Source organism: Bipolaris zeicola (assembly GCF_000523435.1).
Source record: "Bipolaris zeicola 26-R-13 unplaced genomic scaffold scaffold_409, whole genome shotgun sequence".
Lineage (NCBI taxonomy): Eukaryota > Fungi > Ascomycota > Dothideomycetes > Pleosporales > Pleosporaceae > Bipolaris > Bipolaris zeicola.
The window spans coordinates 1-12,416 of record NW_006912458.1 but is presented as its reverse complement, the minus strand read 5'-3'; the positions used below and the strand labels follow the sequence as shown (position 1 = coordinate 12,416).

At 48.8% G+C, this 12,416-nt stretch overlaps 4 protein-coding genes across 4 annotated transcripts; 1 reads left to right on the top strand and 3 right to left on the bottom strand.

The window, feature by feature from the left end:
* Window positions 1-416: 416 nt before the first annotated feature.
* COCCADRAFT_52081 (uncharacterized protein) lies at window positions 417-839 on the top strand (the record flags this gene model as incomplete). Its single annotated transcript, XM_007720150.1, has 1 exon — window positions 417-839. A coding segment is annotated over one exon (423 nt), but the record flags the coding sequence as incomplete, so codon positions are not given.
* Window positions 840-1,625: 786 nt separating this feature from the next.
* On the bottom strand, window positions 1,626-2,645 carry COCCADRAFT_111934 (uncharacterized protein; the record flags this gene model as incomplete). Its single annotated transcript, XM_007720149.1, has 1 exon — window positions 1,626-2,645. The coding sequence occupies one exon, from the start codon at window positions 2,643-2,645 to the stop codon at window positions 1,626-1,628; it is 1,020 nt and encodes a 339-aa protein (XP_007718339.1).
* A 593-nt stretch (window positions 2,646-3,238) lies between these two features.
* Window positions 3,239-4,906, bottom strand: COCCADRAFT_111926 (uncharacterized protein; the record flags this gene model as incomplete). The annotated part of the gene is made up of 4 exons (XM_007720148.1): window positions 3,239-3,368; window positions 3,458-4,435; window positions 4,487-4,725; window positions 4,778-4,906. 4 exons carry the CDS (start codon window positions 4,904-4,906, stop codon window positions 3,239-3,241), a joined length of 1,476 nt encoding a protein of 491 aa, XP_007718338.1.
* Window positions 4,907-5,570: 664 nt separating this feature from the next.
* Window positions 5,571-9,730, bottom strand: COCCADRAFT_41897 (uncharacterized protein; the record flags this gene model as incomplete). The annotated part of the gene is made up of 4 exons (XM_007720147.1): window positions 5,571-5,657; window positions 5,715-7,619; window positions 7,672-9,253; window positions 9,312-9,730. The coding sequence occupies 4 exons, from the start codon at window positions 9,728-9,730 to the stop codon at window positions 5,571-5,573; spliced, it is 3,993 nt and encodes a 1,330-aa protein (XP_007718337.1).
* Window positions 9,731-12,416: the final 2,686 nt, after the last annotated feature.

Here is a 12,416-nt window from a genome sequence, read left to right as displayed (position 1 = left end):
AGAAAGAGCAAGCTGAAGATCTGATTCAGAATAAGTTGATAAGTAACTGCGTTGTTGAGACATAATGTGATGTAGTGTCGACGTTGACGCGCTGGTGGGGCGCGACCGATTCGCTTGGGCAACCGATTCGCTTGTGAACCACGTTAATTACAATGCTAGGTTAATGTTGACATCTCTTTTCCTTCCAGGCCATGAAACAAATCATGTCTTGTGCTTTTTGGGAGCGCCAGACAAACTACACAATAGTCGACCCTAACTCCGATCCTACTTGCGAACATTCACAAAAATCGCGCCGTCGAGGATTAAACATTTTAGCCTTTCTGAGCTTCTTGGTCTTTACTCTTCTTGTTATCAATATCCTTGTCGCACGCCAACTACATCTGCTACCACACGGCATTCCGAGAACTCCAATAGCTATCCAACACTGTGGCAACAGCCCATCTGAAGCAAGAGCTCGTGGCTGCGTCTTTGAGTCTAGCAATCTAGCGTGGGTGCCAGCAGAGTGTTATGATAAGGAGATTAGTGATGAATGGGACGCCAAGAGTTGGGTATACGCCTATGGCATCAATAAGCAAAATGTAACCCTGGAGGAGGTGTTGAAAGGTGATTTGGACCATGTATGGGTAACTTGGAGTCAACATATTGCACATTGTGCACTTATGGAACTCAAGTTTCAACGAGCCGTTCAATTCAACTGGCCTATGAACAATTGGACAAGTCACTATGCGCATAGTTTACATTGTGCCAAGAGCTATACTGAGTGGGATTTTATGAAAACCCCTAATAAACTTAACTCTAAGATATTTATAAAGTTCCCAGTATGTAGCTATAGTTGGCAGGATGCAGTATTGTAGATGAAATGATAAGGCGTTATTTATAAGTGGCTACGCCCTAGGCAGTAATTGTGAAGCATATAAAGAGTTATGTTTAATGGTCCCGCATCAAAATCCAACCCTGTTTCTCTCTGACATGATCTGACTGTTTGTTCTAGCAATGAACGCGCTTTTACCTCTATTCATGGTCGTGATATGTTCTTATCTCATTATTCTGGCTCAATAAACTCAAACACCATTATCACGCTACTTTGTTGTTCAGTCCAACTACTCATGCATGTCGTGAGAAGAAAATGCCTTCTACTTATTATCTTGGCATAGCACTGCCTTAGCTATCATTACTACTCAGGTACCACGAGTGATTGCCTATCAAACTGCCAAAGATGAACTCACGGTGCTGCTATATATCGATGATTTGTAACTGGTGCTTGGTCTGCGCGTCATTCTCTTTCATGTAGTTATGAAATGGTGGATTCATACCTCGACATGGTTTACTGAAAGCATCGTATATGCGCGCTTTGCCAACGTTATATATGTTGAGATTATTGGCGTTGTTGATACCAACAGGGTACCTCCTGGTTGTGAGCCTGGGTACATGGCTCCATTATCCAAAATTTACATAAAGAATAAATTTACGGCTTATTATCTGGGATGTTGTGAAGCTCTAAAGTTGCGATGAGAAGTGACCAGGGAGGCACGACCGCGCTACACGAACCAACTTTTGGCGACTAATTATAAGATCCGAACATTAAGGTCAAGGTCGTATGATTAGAACTCCTTACTCGCATACCACTAACTAAGCTCAGACGCCTTCTTTATGATCTCCTTCAATGCCGGCATTTTCCTTCCGCCTTTCTCTCCTTCACTCAACACATCTTCTAGCATCCTACGGTCTTGCTTTGCAACCTTTCCGCCATGGTGAAACGCGTTAAACATGGCATAATCGAGTGGCTTGGCGTTCACCTCGAAAGGTGCGTGCATCTGGACGGCGAACCAGTCTCCTACCACAAAGGATAAAAGCCAACCTGTCCAACCGAAACGTGGAAGGTTTAGAATCTCCGTTTGTGCGCGTAGCATCAGATTCCAAAGCTCAGTATTCGCGCGGAACTGCTTGAATGGGCCAAATCCATCAATGTTCCATGCCACCAGCTGCAACATGGAGAGAGGTACGACATATGGCGCTAGGAATCCTGGAGCTCGCTGAATTCCTTGTTTGCCCTTGACGTCATAGAATGCCTCAAGTTTCTTCGTCAGAGAAGGCTGTGTATTCATTACAACCAAAATCATGCCTGCTGATGGGGTCGAGTAAAGGATGTCTGCTTTCGAAGCTAAGGATTTGTTCGCTGTTTCTGGGATCGGAATCTGAGGTGTCGGTTGATGCGCAAGTAGGCTTACGCCAAACAGAAGACGGCTCCGAGCGATTCCTAAAGTGCTCAGGTAGTGTTCTTCAATGTCTAGACCGGCTGCGTCGTATACGACAAAGGAATTTGCGTTTTGAGGCTCCTTGAGAAGCTCGCCGACTGAACGGATTGTCGCGGTCCCAGACTCCGACCGTGCAGTATATCCATCCAAAGTGTCAAAGACGAATGCAAACTCTTCGCCTTTGACTTCTGAAACCGACTCGATGACGCGGTAGGATGAAAATTCATGTAATGTGTCGTCTTTATAGGAGTAAAGATGCTTTGGCGGCTCGAAAGCGGGCTTGCGGCCGGGGCGGACAAGGTAGGTACAATCAGCACTATGCGAAATGTGGTAACCTTGAGACAACCCGACGGCACCACAGCCAACTATCAAAACTTTAGGCTTCGGCATGTTGAAGGTTGTGTTCTCGCGTATTCGTGTGTTGCTGAGCAGTTACTGTTTGTACTGAACTGAGTATTGTGCTGTTGTTTGGCTCCGACGCTAATTTTTGACCGAACATGTTCGTCCGTCCGATTTGTAGCCTCCGATAGCACGTACTTGGTTGCGCGTCAGCAATACTTGCCCACATTAAGCGAGGAGGGGAAGGTGCTCTATTTCTAGTCACGAATTTGGCTAGCTAGTAATACGAACGGTAGCATGGACGGAAGGGAATGATATATGAAATCAAGAACACGAAGTTTGCATCCAATCTATACATCGACGCCGCGAGCTACCAAAGAAGAGCCCCTCTTAGCGGTATGGCAAAGGTTAAACGACTTCGTGGTAAGTAGGGGCCTATGTTAATAGGCTCAGCCGAGGTACTAGTGATGACCTTTGTTTCTTTCACTAACGATACTATACATATCATACATAATATACATTTTTAGTGACTTGTACACGAATTAGGTAGGTAATTATACACTGGACGTGGCAATCCCTCACGCTCTCCGTTAGATGAATCAGCCTTCGTGAAAGGGATTAATTTCAGTTGCTTCTAGCTAACGCTAAGACCTGATGGCATCGATAGTCTCAACAGTTGGAAACGTGTACTCGCCATTAGTGAATGCCTCGGCTGGTGAGTAGAACCGAATCGAGTACAGAAGCTTACCGCCACCCACCGGGGCCGGAAGCCAGCTGTATAAGAAGCCTTGAGTTAGCCATTTTATACTTTCAAGATGCTAATCCAAGACGATTAAAAAATCGCAAAGAGAGGGCCAACTTACTTGCTGGTCCAATTATCTGGTAGGGGAATATCAGCAGGCTGCAGTAAGACCTGAAATCTGCCATCCGCCGTTCCATTTCCAGCGCTGGAATCATTTCCATACACCAAACCTCCACTCTCAAATTTCAACTGTGTGCTGCGGTCTCCAATGACGTATCTTCCCAGCTTGTTGGGCACCAGATATTGATCCGCGCCATACACAGTCAAACTCCAAAACCCAGTTGATTTGATTGGGGGTTTGCCGAAGAAAGTAAATAGAAATGCGGAATTCGCACTTAAAGTCACATTATCGGATTTATTCGTGATGAAGAGGTTCTCGGATTGTACGAGGCCCAGATAACCGCGGAGTGCGCGGTACGCACGACAGCCGTATTCAGTGCCGAAGATGCCTTGACATTCCACCTTGGGAATTACCCAGTTGTTGCCAACATCAATCAGGTTTTGAGAATAAGCTGCGGAGATGCTTGCGTTTGCTGCGACGGTGGCAGCGGTGAGATTGATTCCAGGAGGTGGGGTGTATACTCCATCTGCAATGCCAGCAAGGCCAAGTTTCGATGCTACACGATACCGGTCTGCATACACATCGGGTTGGTTGAACTGTCCAATCTTTGCCAGCAGGTCTAGATAGCCTGTGACTCTGTTCGGGGCGTTCGAAGTGTCAATGAGGGCACGTGATAGTCGAAGTGCTTGTGCTGCAAACAGCTGAGACATTGTACGTGAGACTGTCCTGAGGAAAGTTTGGTCTTGATAACTGCGTATGGTCTCAATATCGCTCATAGTGTTTTGATGTACAAGAATACGGCCGAGCAGGATACCGTAGGTCGTAGCATAAGAGATTACGCCTTTGTAGGTTGATAATTCAGCCGGAGTGGTGTATCTGATTCCGGGCTGGACAAGAGCATCATCTGCACGTCTGATCAGATAGTCTCCCGGGGGAGAGTTCGTGTTGATTGATATTCCCGCAAAATTGTTGCCATAACTTTGATCAGTCAGTCTTTGCTCCATCTTATTGACATCCAGCAGGACTCACATGTCGTAAAAAGGCCATATCCAGTTCCTTCCATCACTGATATTGGGAATGGTTAGGACAAGGTCTTCATGCGACAAGTCGATAGCGGCCCAGATATACAACGTGTCTGCATTAGGCCCAACTATTGTGCGATTTAGAGGACCGGAAAGCGTATGGTAGGGCCATAGTGTGTTTGTTTTGTTGACGGCATCGAGAATATTTCTTACGGCTTGTTGCCATTGAGAAACAGGATATGCATACTGAATAATCGTCAAGAGAGAGGTGATATGTTCTTTCAAATGCTTCACGCACCTGAATTGCGAATGCTGTGGCGTCTTGAGCAGCACTGTTGTAAGAGGTTGAAACATTCGTCGCTCCCGCGCGCGGAACCAGGTATTCCAGGCATGCACTGGTAGCGAGGAGATAACTACTCAACTTCATGTTTCTTAGTAATGTCCCTCCCCGAGTGCTGGGACACCCGCCGTGCTGGGACAAATGAGGGGTACTTTGACTTTCAGCACTTCGCTTTCTATGTCCACGCTGAGAATCGCTAGTAACTTGTGTTGCCTGTGTGCTAGAGGTATTCATAAACATATCTTAACACTTCTACCTAAAAATTACATCGCTATTACTACTCTTATTGCGTAAGTTACAATAGACCTTTCTTTCGTGCACGACGGTGTTGCTTTGCTACAATCCTGTATAGAACCTTGCAGCGTCTAAGAAACTCTAAGAGATCGCAGTTATGTCTAAGTGACCTTACGACAGCGCGGTAAGCTACGTTTGGCCTTGTGGCGCCTACAACACCTATATTCATACAAGATCGCAGTCGTGATCAGTACCTCGGCTCGTTCGAAGCGGCTCTGCAAATCTTATGTAACTATGTTTACGTAGTTGGTAAACTAATAATTATATCTCTAGCGGCTGTTAGGGCTGTGGCGCAGCACTAGTAGGCGGTTTGAGCATATGAGCTCTAGCGGAGGTCGTCCTTAAGGGAGACTGTTAACAACTAGACCTGTAACTGCTACATATCGATTACTTATAACTATTACGCCGGAAAACTTGTACTATACTTCTATCAATATGAGTCCATGTAATTATAGCGCTAGAGAATTCTAAGCAAAACCACACGGCCAGACATAAGCCCTAGACAAGCTACTTGGTCGTGTACTATAGTCAAGCTTGATCGACACTCTGGCGGAAGCCATAGGAAGCGTTGTTGGTTGCGGAATATCCACTGATCCTGCACTCGAATATACGAGCACCGCGACCTTGGCTTCAAGAGTGATGTGCCAACTATAGCTTGAGGTAAAGGGATATCGCCTTGGTACGTGTGAAGTACCCGGCTATCTGGCGAGAAGCTGATATACGAAGTGAAGCCATAAGGGCTATCTAGCGTACTGCGACATGTCCCTGTCGCCGCTTCCCACAGCTGTACTGTGTTGTCTTCAGATGACGACGCGACTAGCTGCCCATCTGGCGAGAAGGCCACCGCCCTAACCCGCTCGGAATGGCCCTTGAGCGTACTGCGACACGTTCCCGTTGACGCTTCCCACAGCCGTACTGTCTTATCAAAAGATGCCGATGCAACTAGCTGCCCGTCAGGCGAGAAGGCTACCGCCCAGACATCTGAGGAATGGCCCTTGAGCGTGCTGCGATACGTCCCTGTCGCCGCCTCCCACAGCCGTACTGTCATGTCATTAGACGCTGACGCAACTAGCTGCCCATCTGGCGAGAAGGCTACCGCCCAGACATCTGAGGAGTGGCCCTTGAGCGTGCTACGACACGTCCCTGTCGCTACTTCCCACAGCCGTACTGTCTTATCTAAAGATGCTGACGCAACTAGCTGCCCGTCTGGCGAGAAGGCTACTGCGTTGACACTCCTAGAATGGCCCTCGAGCGTGCTGCGACATGTCCCTGTAGCCACCTCCCATAGCCGTACTGTGTCTTCGAAAGATGCTGACGCAACTAGCTGCCCGTCTGGCGAGAAGGCTAACGCCTTAACACTTGTAAAATGGCCCTCGAGTATGCTGCGATACGTCCCCGTCACTACCTCCCACAGCCGCACTGTCTTGTCAGAAGACGCTGATGCGACTAGCTGCCCGTCTGGCGAGAAGGCCACCGCCCAGACATTCATGGAATGGCCCATGAACGTGCTGCGACATGTCCCCGTTGACGCCTCCCATAGCCGCACTGTTGTGCCCCCATTTGCCAATGTGACTAGCCGCCCGTCTGGCGAGAAGGCCACATCGTGGGCATACGATGAACCGCCCTTGAGCGTACTGCGATACCTCCCTGTCGCCGCCTCCCACAGCTGTACTGGGTTTTGGTCTAGCGAGAATGATCCAGCGTTGACAAGCGAGGAAATGCCCTCCAGCGTGCTGCGACACGTCCCCGTCGCTGCCTCCCACAGCCGTACTGTCTTGTCGCCAGATCCCGACGCGACTAGCTGCCCGTCTGGTGAGAAGGCCACCGAGTTGCCTAAAGATGCTGAGGCGACTAGCTGCCCGTCTGGGGAGAAGGCCACTACGCCGACATATGAGGAGTGGCCCTCGAGCGTGCTGTGGCACGTCCCTGTCGCCGCTTCCCACAACCGCACTGTCTTGTCGTCAGACGCTGACGCGACTAGCTGCCCATCTGGCGAGAAGGCCACTGCGCTAACTCGCTCAGAATGGCCCGCGAATGTGCTACGACACGTTCCTATCGCCGCTTCCCACAACCGCACTGTCTTGTCATCAGACGCTGACGCGACTAGCTGCCCGTCTGGCGAGAAGGCTATCGCTGTAATATATGAGGAATGGCCTATAAGCGTGCTACGACACGTCCCCATCGCTGCCTCCCACAGCCGCACTGTCTTGTCATAAGATGCCGACGCAACTAGTTGCCCGTCTGGCGAGAAGGCCACTGCGCCAACACCTGAGGAATGGCCCTCGAGCGTACTGCGACACGCGTCCCAGTCGGCTTCTTTCGTAGATAGCATCTTGACCTTTTCTGGCACTTGGTCTACAAATGTTTGTCGTATTAGGCTCTTCTCTGGTGCGAACACTAGCGCTGAGTAATAGATCTGCAACGGTGAATCTGCAAGCACAGATTGGAACCGCAACACGAACCGCTTAGCGTCATGAAGAAAGTCTAAAACTAGCTCTGAAGAGGGCTATATTATATATTAGTAGAGTTGTAGGAAGATTTCCCTATGAAGATCTTACAGTAGTAATTGCCTGAAGGCTGTTAAGCAAGTTGACGCATGTGCTCGATTCTCTTACAAGGCTCATAGCTTCAAGCCAATGAAGAAGGTGCTTCTGTAGAAAGAGATGCGTCACGTCCCTGTCGACGATGCCTTGCCCACTCTGCTTGAGATGGTCAACCCAGTAGTGACACGCATATTGTAGATCAGGCGGCAGCCTAGTAGCAACTGTCTGCTCATCTACCTCACTCCTTAGTACTCCAGGGCCTGGAAGGCCGCACATGTCCTGATAAAGACCGCCAGATCCAGACATAAGCTCAAGGCAGCGAGATGCAAGCTTCTGGTGTGTCCTTTTCTCATCCACCCAGAACGGGCTCTTTCCTTGCTTTTGGGGGTCGAGGAGGAACTCGCGAAAGGACAGGTGGAGTGGCCTGATAGGAACGTCCTCCCTTTCAGGAATACTAAGAACGGAGTGCAGGGCATCTAACCGGCATTCGACTTGTTTCTTCGGAACTTGAAGGAGGCGCGCAAGGGGGCCTATAGGAAGTGGACTTGCTAAGATGACTATGCTACCTACGAGTTCACGGAAGACGCGCAGCCAATCTTCTCTATCTCTTTCTTCCTGCTCAAAAAGCAACTGATCCAGGACGGGAAGGTAGGTTCGGTCGAGCTGTGAAAAAGCTGTTTTTGGATACTGCAAGACCTTGTTTAGGTACACTTCAGGGTCGCCTCCTTTACTACCAATATACCGACACACAGTGGCAGCGTAGATGAATAACGGCATAGCTAACTCAACTAGCGCTAGAATATGTTGTTGGGCTGGCCAGTCTGAGGCTAGCATGCGTTCTTTTCGTATTATACTAAGCTTATGCTCTAGGAATAGACGGATATCATGCTCGATCGTGCTCCTTGGTACTTCGTGGAGCACTAGGTCTTGGTACGTGCCGTTTGGCATCTTCTTGAAGCCCAGACGGATGTGGAGTTCTGGCCGACTGGTGACCACGATCCGTAGCGGCACTGGGCGAATGTCCTTCGTCTGAGCGAGCAGCTGAAGGATCGCTCGAACATCTGCTTCTCGCTCACATTCGTCTAGCGCGTCGATAACGACAACTTGCGCCAAGGCCCGCGAGCGAGTCTGCTTTATCCCCAGAAGTGGCTGTAGAATAAGCTTCTCGAACTGGTCTTTTAGAGCTTTATGTGAGATAGCCGGGTCCTCGTCGAGCGTCTTCCTAACGCTAGGCAGCATCCCTGGCTCGCAGGCGACTAGATCCGTGGCGATGGTAGTAAAGAACCGTGAGGCGTTGCCACGCTCGCCCTCACCTTTCTTGAAGAAGAAGCTTGCTCCTAGCTGGCCGCGCCTGGCAAATGATTCGGCAATAGTCCGCGCAATTGTGGACTTTCCTGTGCCAGCCATGCCGCTAAGCCAGAATATAGACTTGCTATCCTTATCTTGTGCCCATTTTGCGATGTTATGCAGCAGTACGGTGCGGGTGTTTGGTAGGCATCGCGCATTGTGTTCCTCCGTATGTGAGTCGTAAGACGCTCCTTGGGCGACGGGTAGTTTAGCTAGGTCTAGTTTCTGGTCTATGCTGAACACAACAGCCCTGCATAGCTAGTAAGAAACCATTTCTGCGCACGACAGATCCGTGTATAGAAGCTTACGTCTGATCAACCTGTAGCACTAAGCCAAAGGTCTGTTCGTATCCTTCTAAGCTCGAAATAATCCTGTCCACCTGCTTGCTCGTAAACGGCCATTTGAGCGCACGTAAACCGAACCGGCTTATAGTCTTGCGGGTCTTTCCCGGTTCTAGCTTTATGTCTAGGGTTTCCAGCTCGTTCAGGCATTGTTCGACCGATTCTAGCAGCCCTTGGGTGGCAGAGAGCCGCGTCTTGTCCTGGCTGTCGAGAAGCTGCTTCATCTTCTTCAGCACGTGGTTAATGTCGCTGACCTTTCTCTGCACACGCTCGATATCGCCCTTCGCATCCTTTACGGCCATAGAGTACTGGACGCATAGCGACGCAATCTTGGCGGATATGTCGATTACTGCGATAACGCTTGCTGCGCCCGAAAGGCCATCCATAACGTGAGGTCTGCGACGGAGATAAAGTAAACCAGTCGATCACGCCTTGCGCGGTTGTAGGCTGATAGAGTAGCGAGACTGCTGTCGGGCTGAGAGCAGTAACTACTGCAATCCATCGTTCGCTGCACAAGGCTGAGAGGCTGGCACAGCTAAGCGCTGTTACATCGTAGGCGGCATGGGGTCAGAAAGGCTTTGGAACCACGATTCGCCAGAGCCCGCTTGCCCACTCTTGCTGCGCACTTGAGAGATGAGCGGAATACTACACAAACGTTATCCTATCTAATGGCTTATACTATGGTGCGATTGTTTTAGCACTTCTATAACTTGTTAGGATAGGTACAGTATCAAAGCGCTATTCGAAGCTGCGTCGTGCGCTTGCTATTTTTAGAACAAGCTCCGCTCGTCCTCTGCCGCATGTTATCAGAGCGACAGGGCGCGCTTTGGTTACGTCGAGGCTGCTCGTTACTACCCATTTGCTGGTACAGTAACATACTCGCGGCCATGTATCTAGCTAGTCAAGCACTGACTGAAGCCTTCTCTTCCGACCGGCGTGAGACATATCGTACTATGGCGGAGAAGAGCAATGTCCCTCGCTCTACCCTCCATCGTCGTAAGCACGGAGGAACGTCGAAAGAAACAAAAGCTTAGCGCCAGTAATACCTTACTGTCGAGGAAAAGAAAGCGCTTACTTTATTCTTATTAATAATGTCTAGTTTTGGGTAACTAGTTCGGATTAAATACGTACCTACGCTAGCCTTCAGCATCGCACGCCGGCGGTCCACGACGACCAATAAGCCGATCAAGCCTCTGGGTAAGAACTGGGCTCGCGCCTTCGAGAAGCGCCACCCTAAACTTAAAGCGAGACGAGTTAAGTTAATAGACTAGAAGCGCTATAAGAACAATATATACGATAAGACTATAGAGTAGTTTTAGATAATTGGCAAGGTGCTGCAGGATGCAGCTGTACTGCTAGAGAATGTATACAACATGGATAAGACAGGGGTTATGCTAAGCAAGCTTGGCTCTGTCAAAGTCCTAGTAGGTAAGGACGATAGACGCGACTATAGAGGTGCTAGCATGAAGCGGACGATGGTGACTGCTGTCGAGTGCATAAGCGCTGACGGTAGGGCGCTGCTGCCTCTCATCATCTGGCCAGCCTCGACGCACCGAAGTAACTGGACTACGTATCCCACACCTGGATAGCACTACGGGTTCTCTGAGAGCGGTTATAATAACTCTAAGATTAGCTTAGAGTGGCTTATGCGTGCTTTTGATCCCTAAACTAGAGACCTGGCTGACGGTAAACCGCGGGTGCTGATCTGCGACGGCTTCGGCACTCACGAAACGCTAGAAATTCTTGAATTTTGCCTTAGTAACAACATTATGCTATGCCGTCTCCCCTCTCATACCTCCCATAAGCTGCAGCCCTGCGATGTTGGAGTATTCGCGCCCTTGAAGACAGCCTATCGCGACCAGGTCGAGCGGCTAAATAGAGGGGTATAGATATAGTTAGTAAGGAGCACTTCACCTCGCTATACGACCCTGCAAGGACCAAGGCTTTCACGAGGCGGAATATCAAGGCCGCCTGGGCCGTAAGTGGCTTACTGCCTTTTAACCCAGAAAGAGTACTCTAAGACATGCCAAGGCCATCTGCAGAGCTCACGGTTTCTATAGCTAGTAAGGATATGCCTTCTAACCCTAGGGACGAAATACCTATAACACCTATGACGCCAGTAAATATAGAAGGTCTAGTGTCGCTTTATAACCTAATTAAACAGGACACATCTACGCTTAACGAACTAAGCAAACAGCGCCTATAAAGACGAGTATAGAAGCTGGTGAGCGCGGCTTAAATCTCGTTCGCCAAACAAGGTCTCCTGCAGGACCACAATCGACTTTTGGCTAAGATCAACGGCGAGGCCAAGGTACGCCGAGCAACTCGATCAGTCGTGCTAGGGAAGGGGAAGGCGAAGGTGATGAGCTATGAGGACCTGGAGGAGGCACGGGCAAAGCGTGCTGCTAAAGAAAAGTCTGTGGCGGAAAGAGGTAAAGTAAAGCGTGGTCGTAAGCGTGAGGCTGCCTAGAAGGATTTAGTTGTATTAGAGCTAATCACTTAAGCTGCAAGGATGAGCGAAGTTGTAGGGCCATGGAGGGCGCCCGTGGCGCGGATGTATTGATGTTAGATTAGTGCTAGAGCACGTAGTGGTGCTTAAAACACTAGTTAGTAGTCTCTTATATTAGTTAAGCTAACTACAATGATTATTTAGCTTCTGTACGATAGGTAGAAGCATACTCGTTCGCCAGGCCTCTCCGCCCATAACAATAGGCTCTCTTACTACTCGTTTTAATTAATCATACGATAGATAGAGAGCCCTATATAAAGATCTAGTCTTAATTAAGAGCTAGTTTAAGCTTATAGAGTAGATAAAGGTTAAGTACAGCATCTATAACGAGGACGTCTATAACTTTAATAAAGCTAGCTTCTTAATAGGTAAAATTACTACTCAGCTTATCGTTATAGCGTTAGAGAGAAGTGTCAAAATAAATTGGTGGAAGTAGCTGCTTNTTCTAATAGAACTCAGAGGTAGAGGTCTCTGCCTTCTACTTGTTCCTAGTAGACTTAGAGGCAGCTTATCGAAGATAATAGCGATAATAAGAAGAGAAGTTGAGAGGAGTAGATTGATCT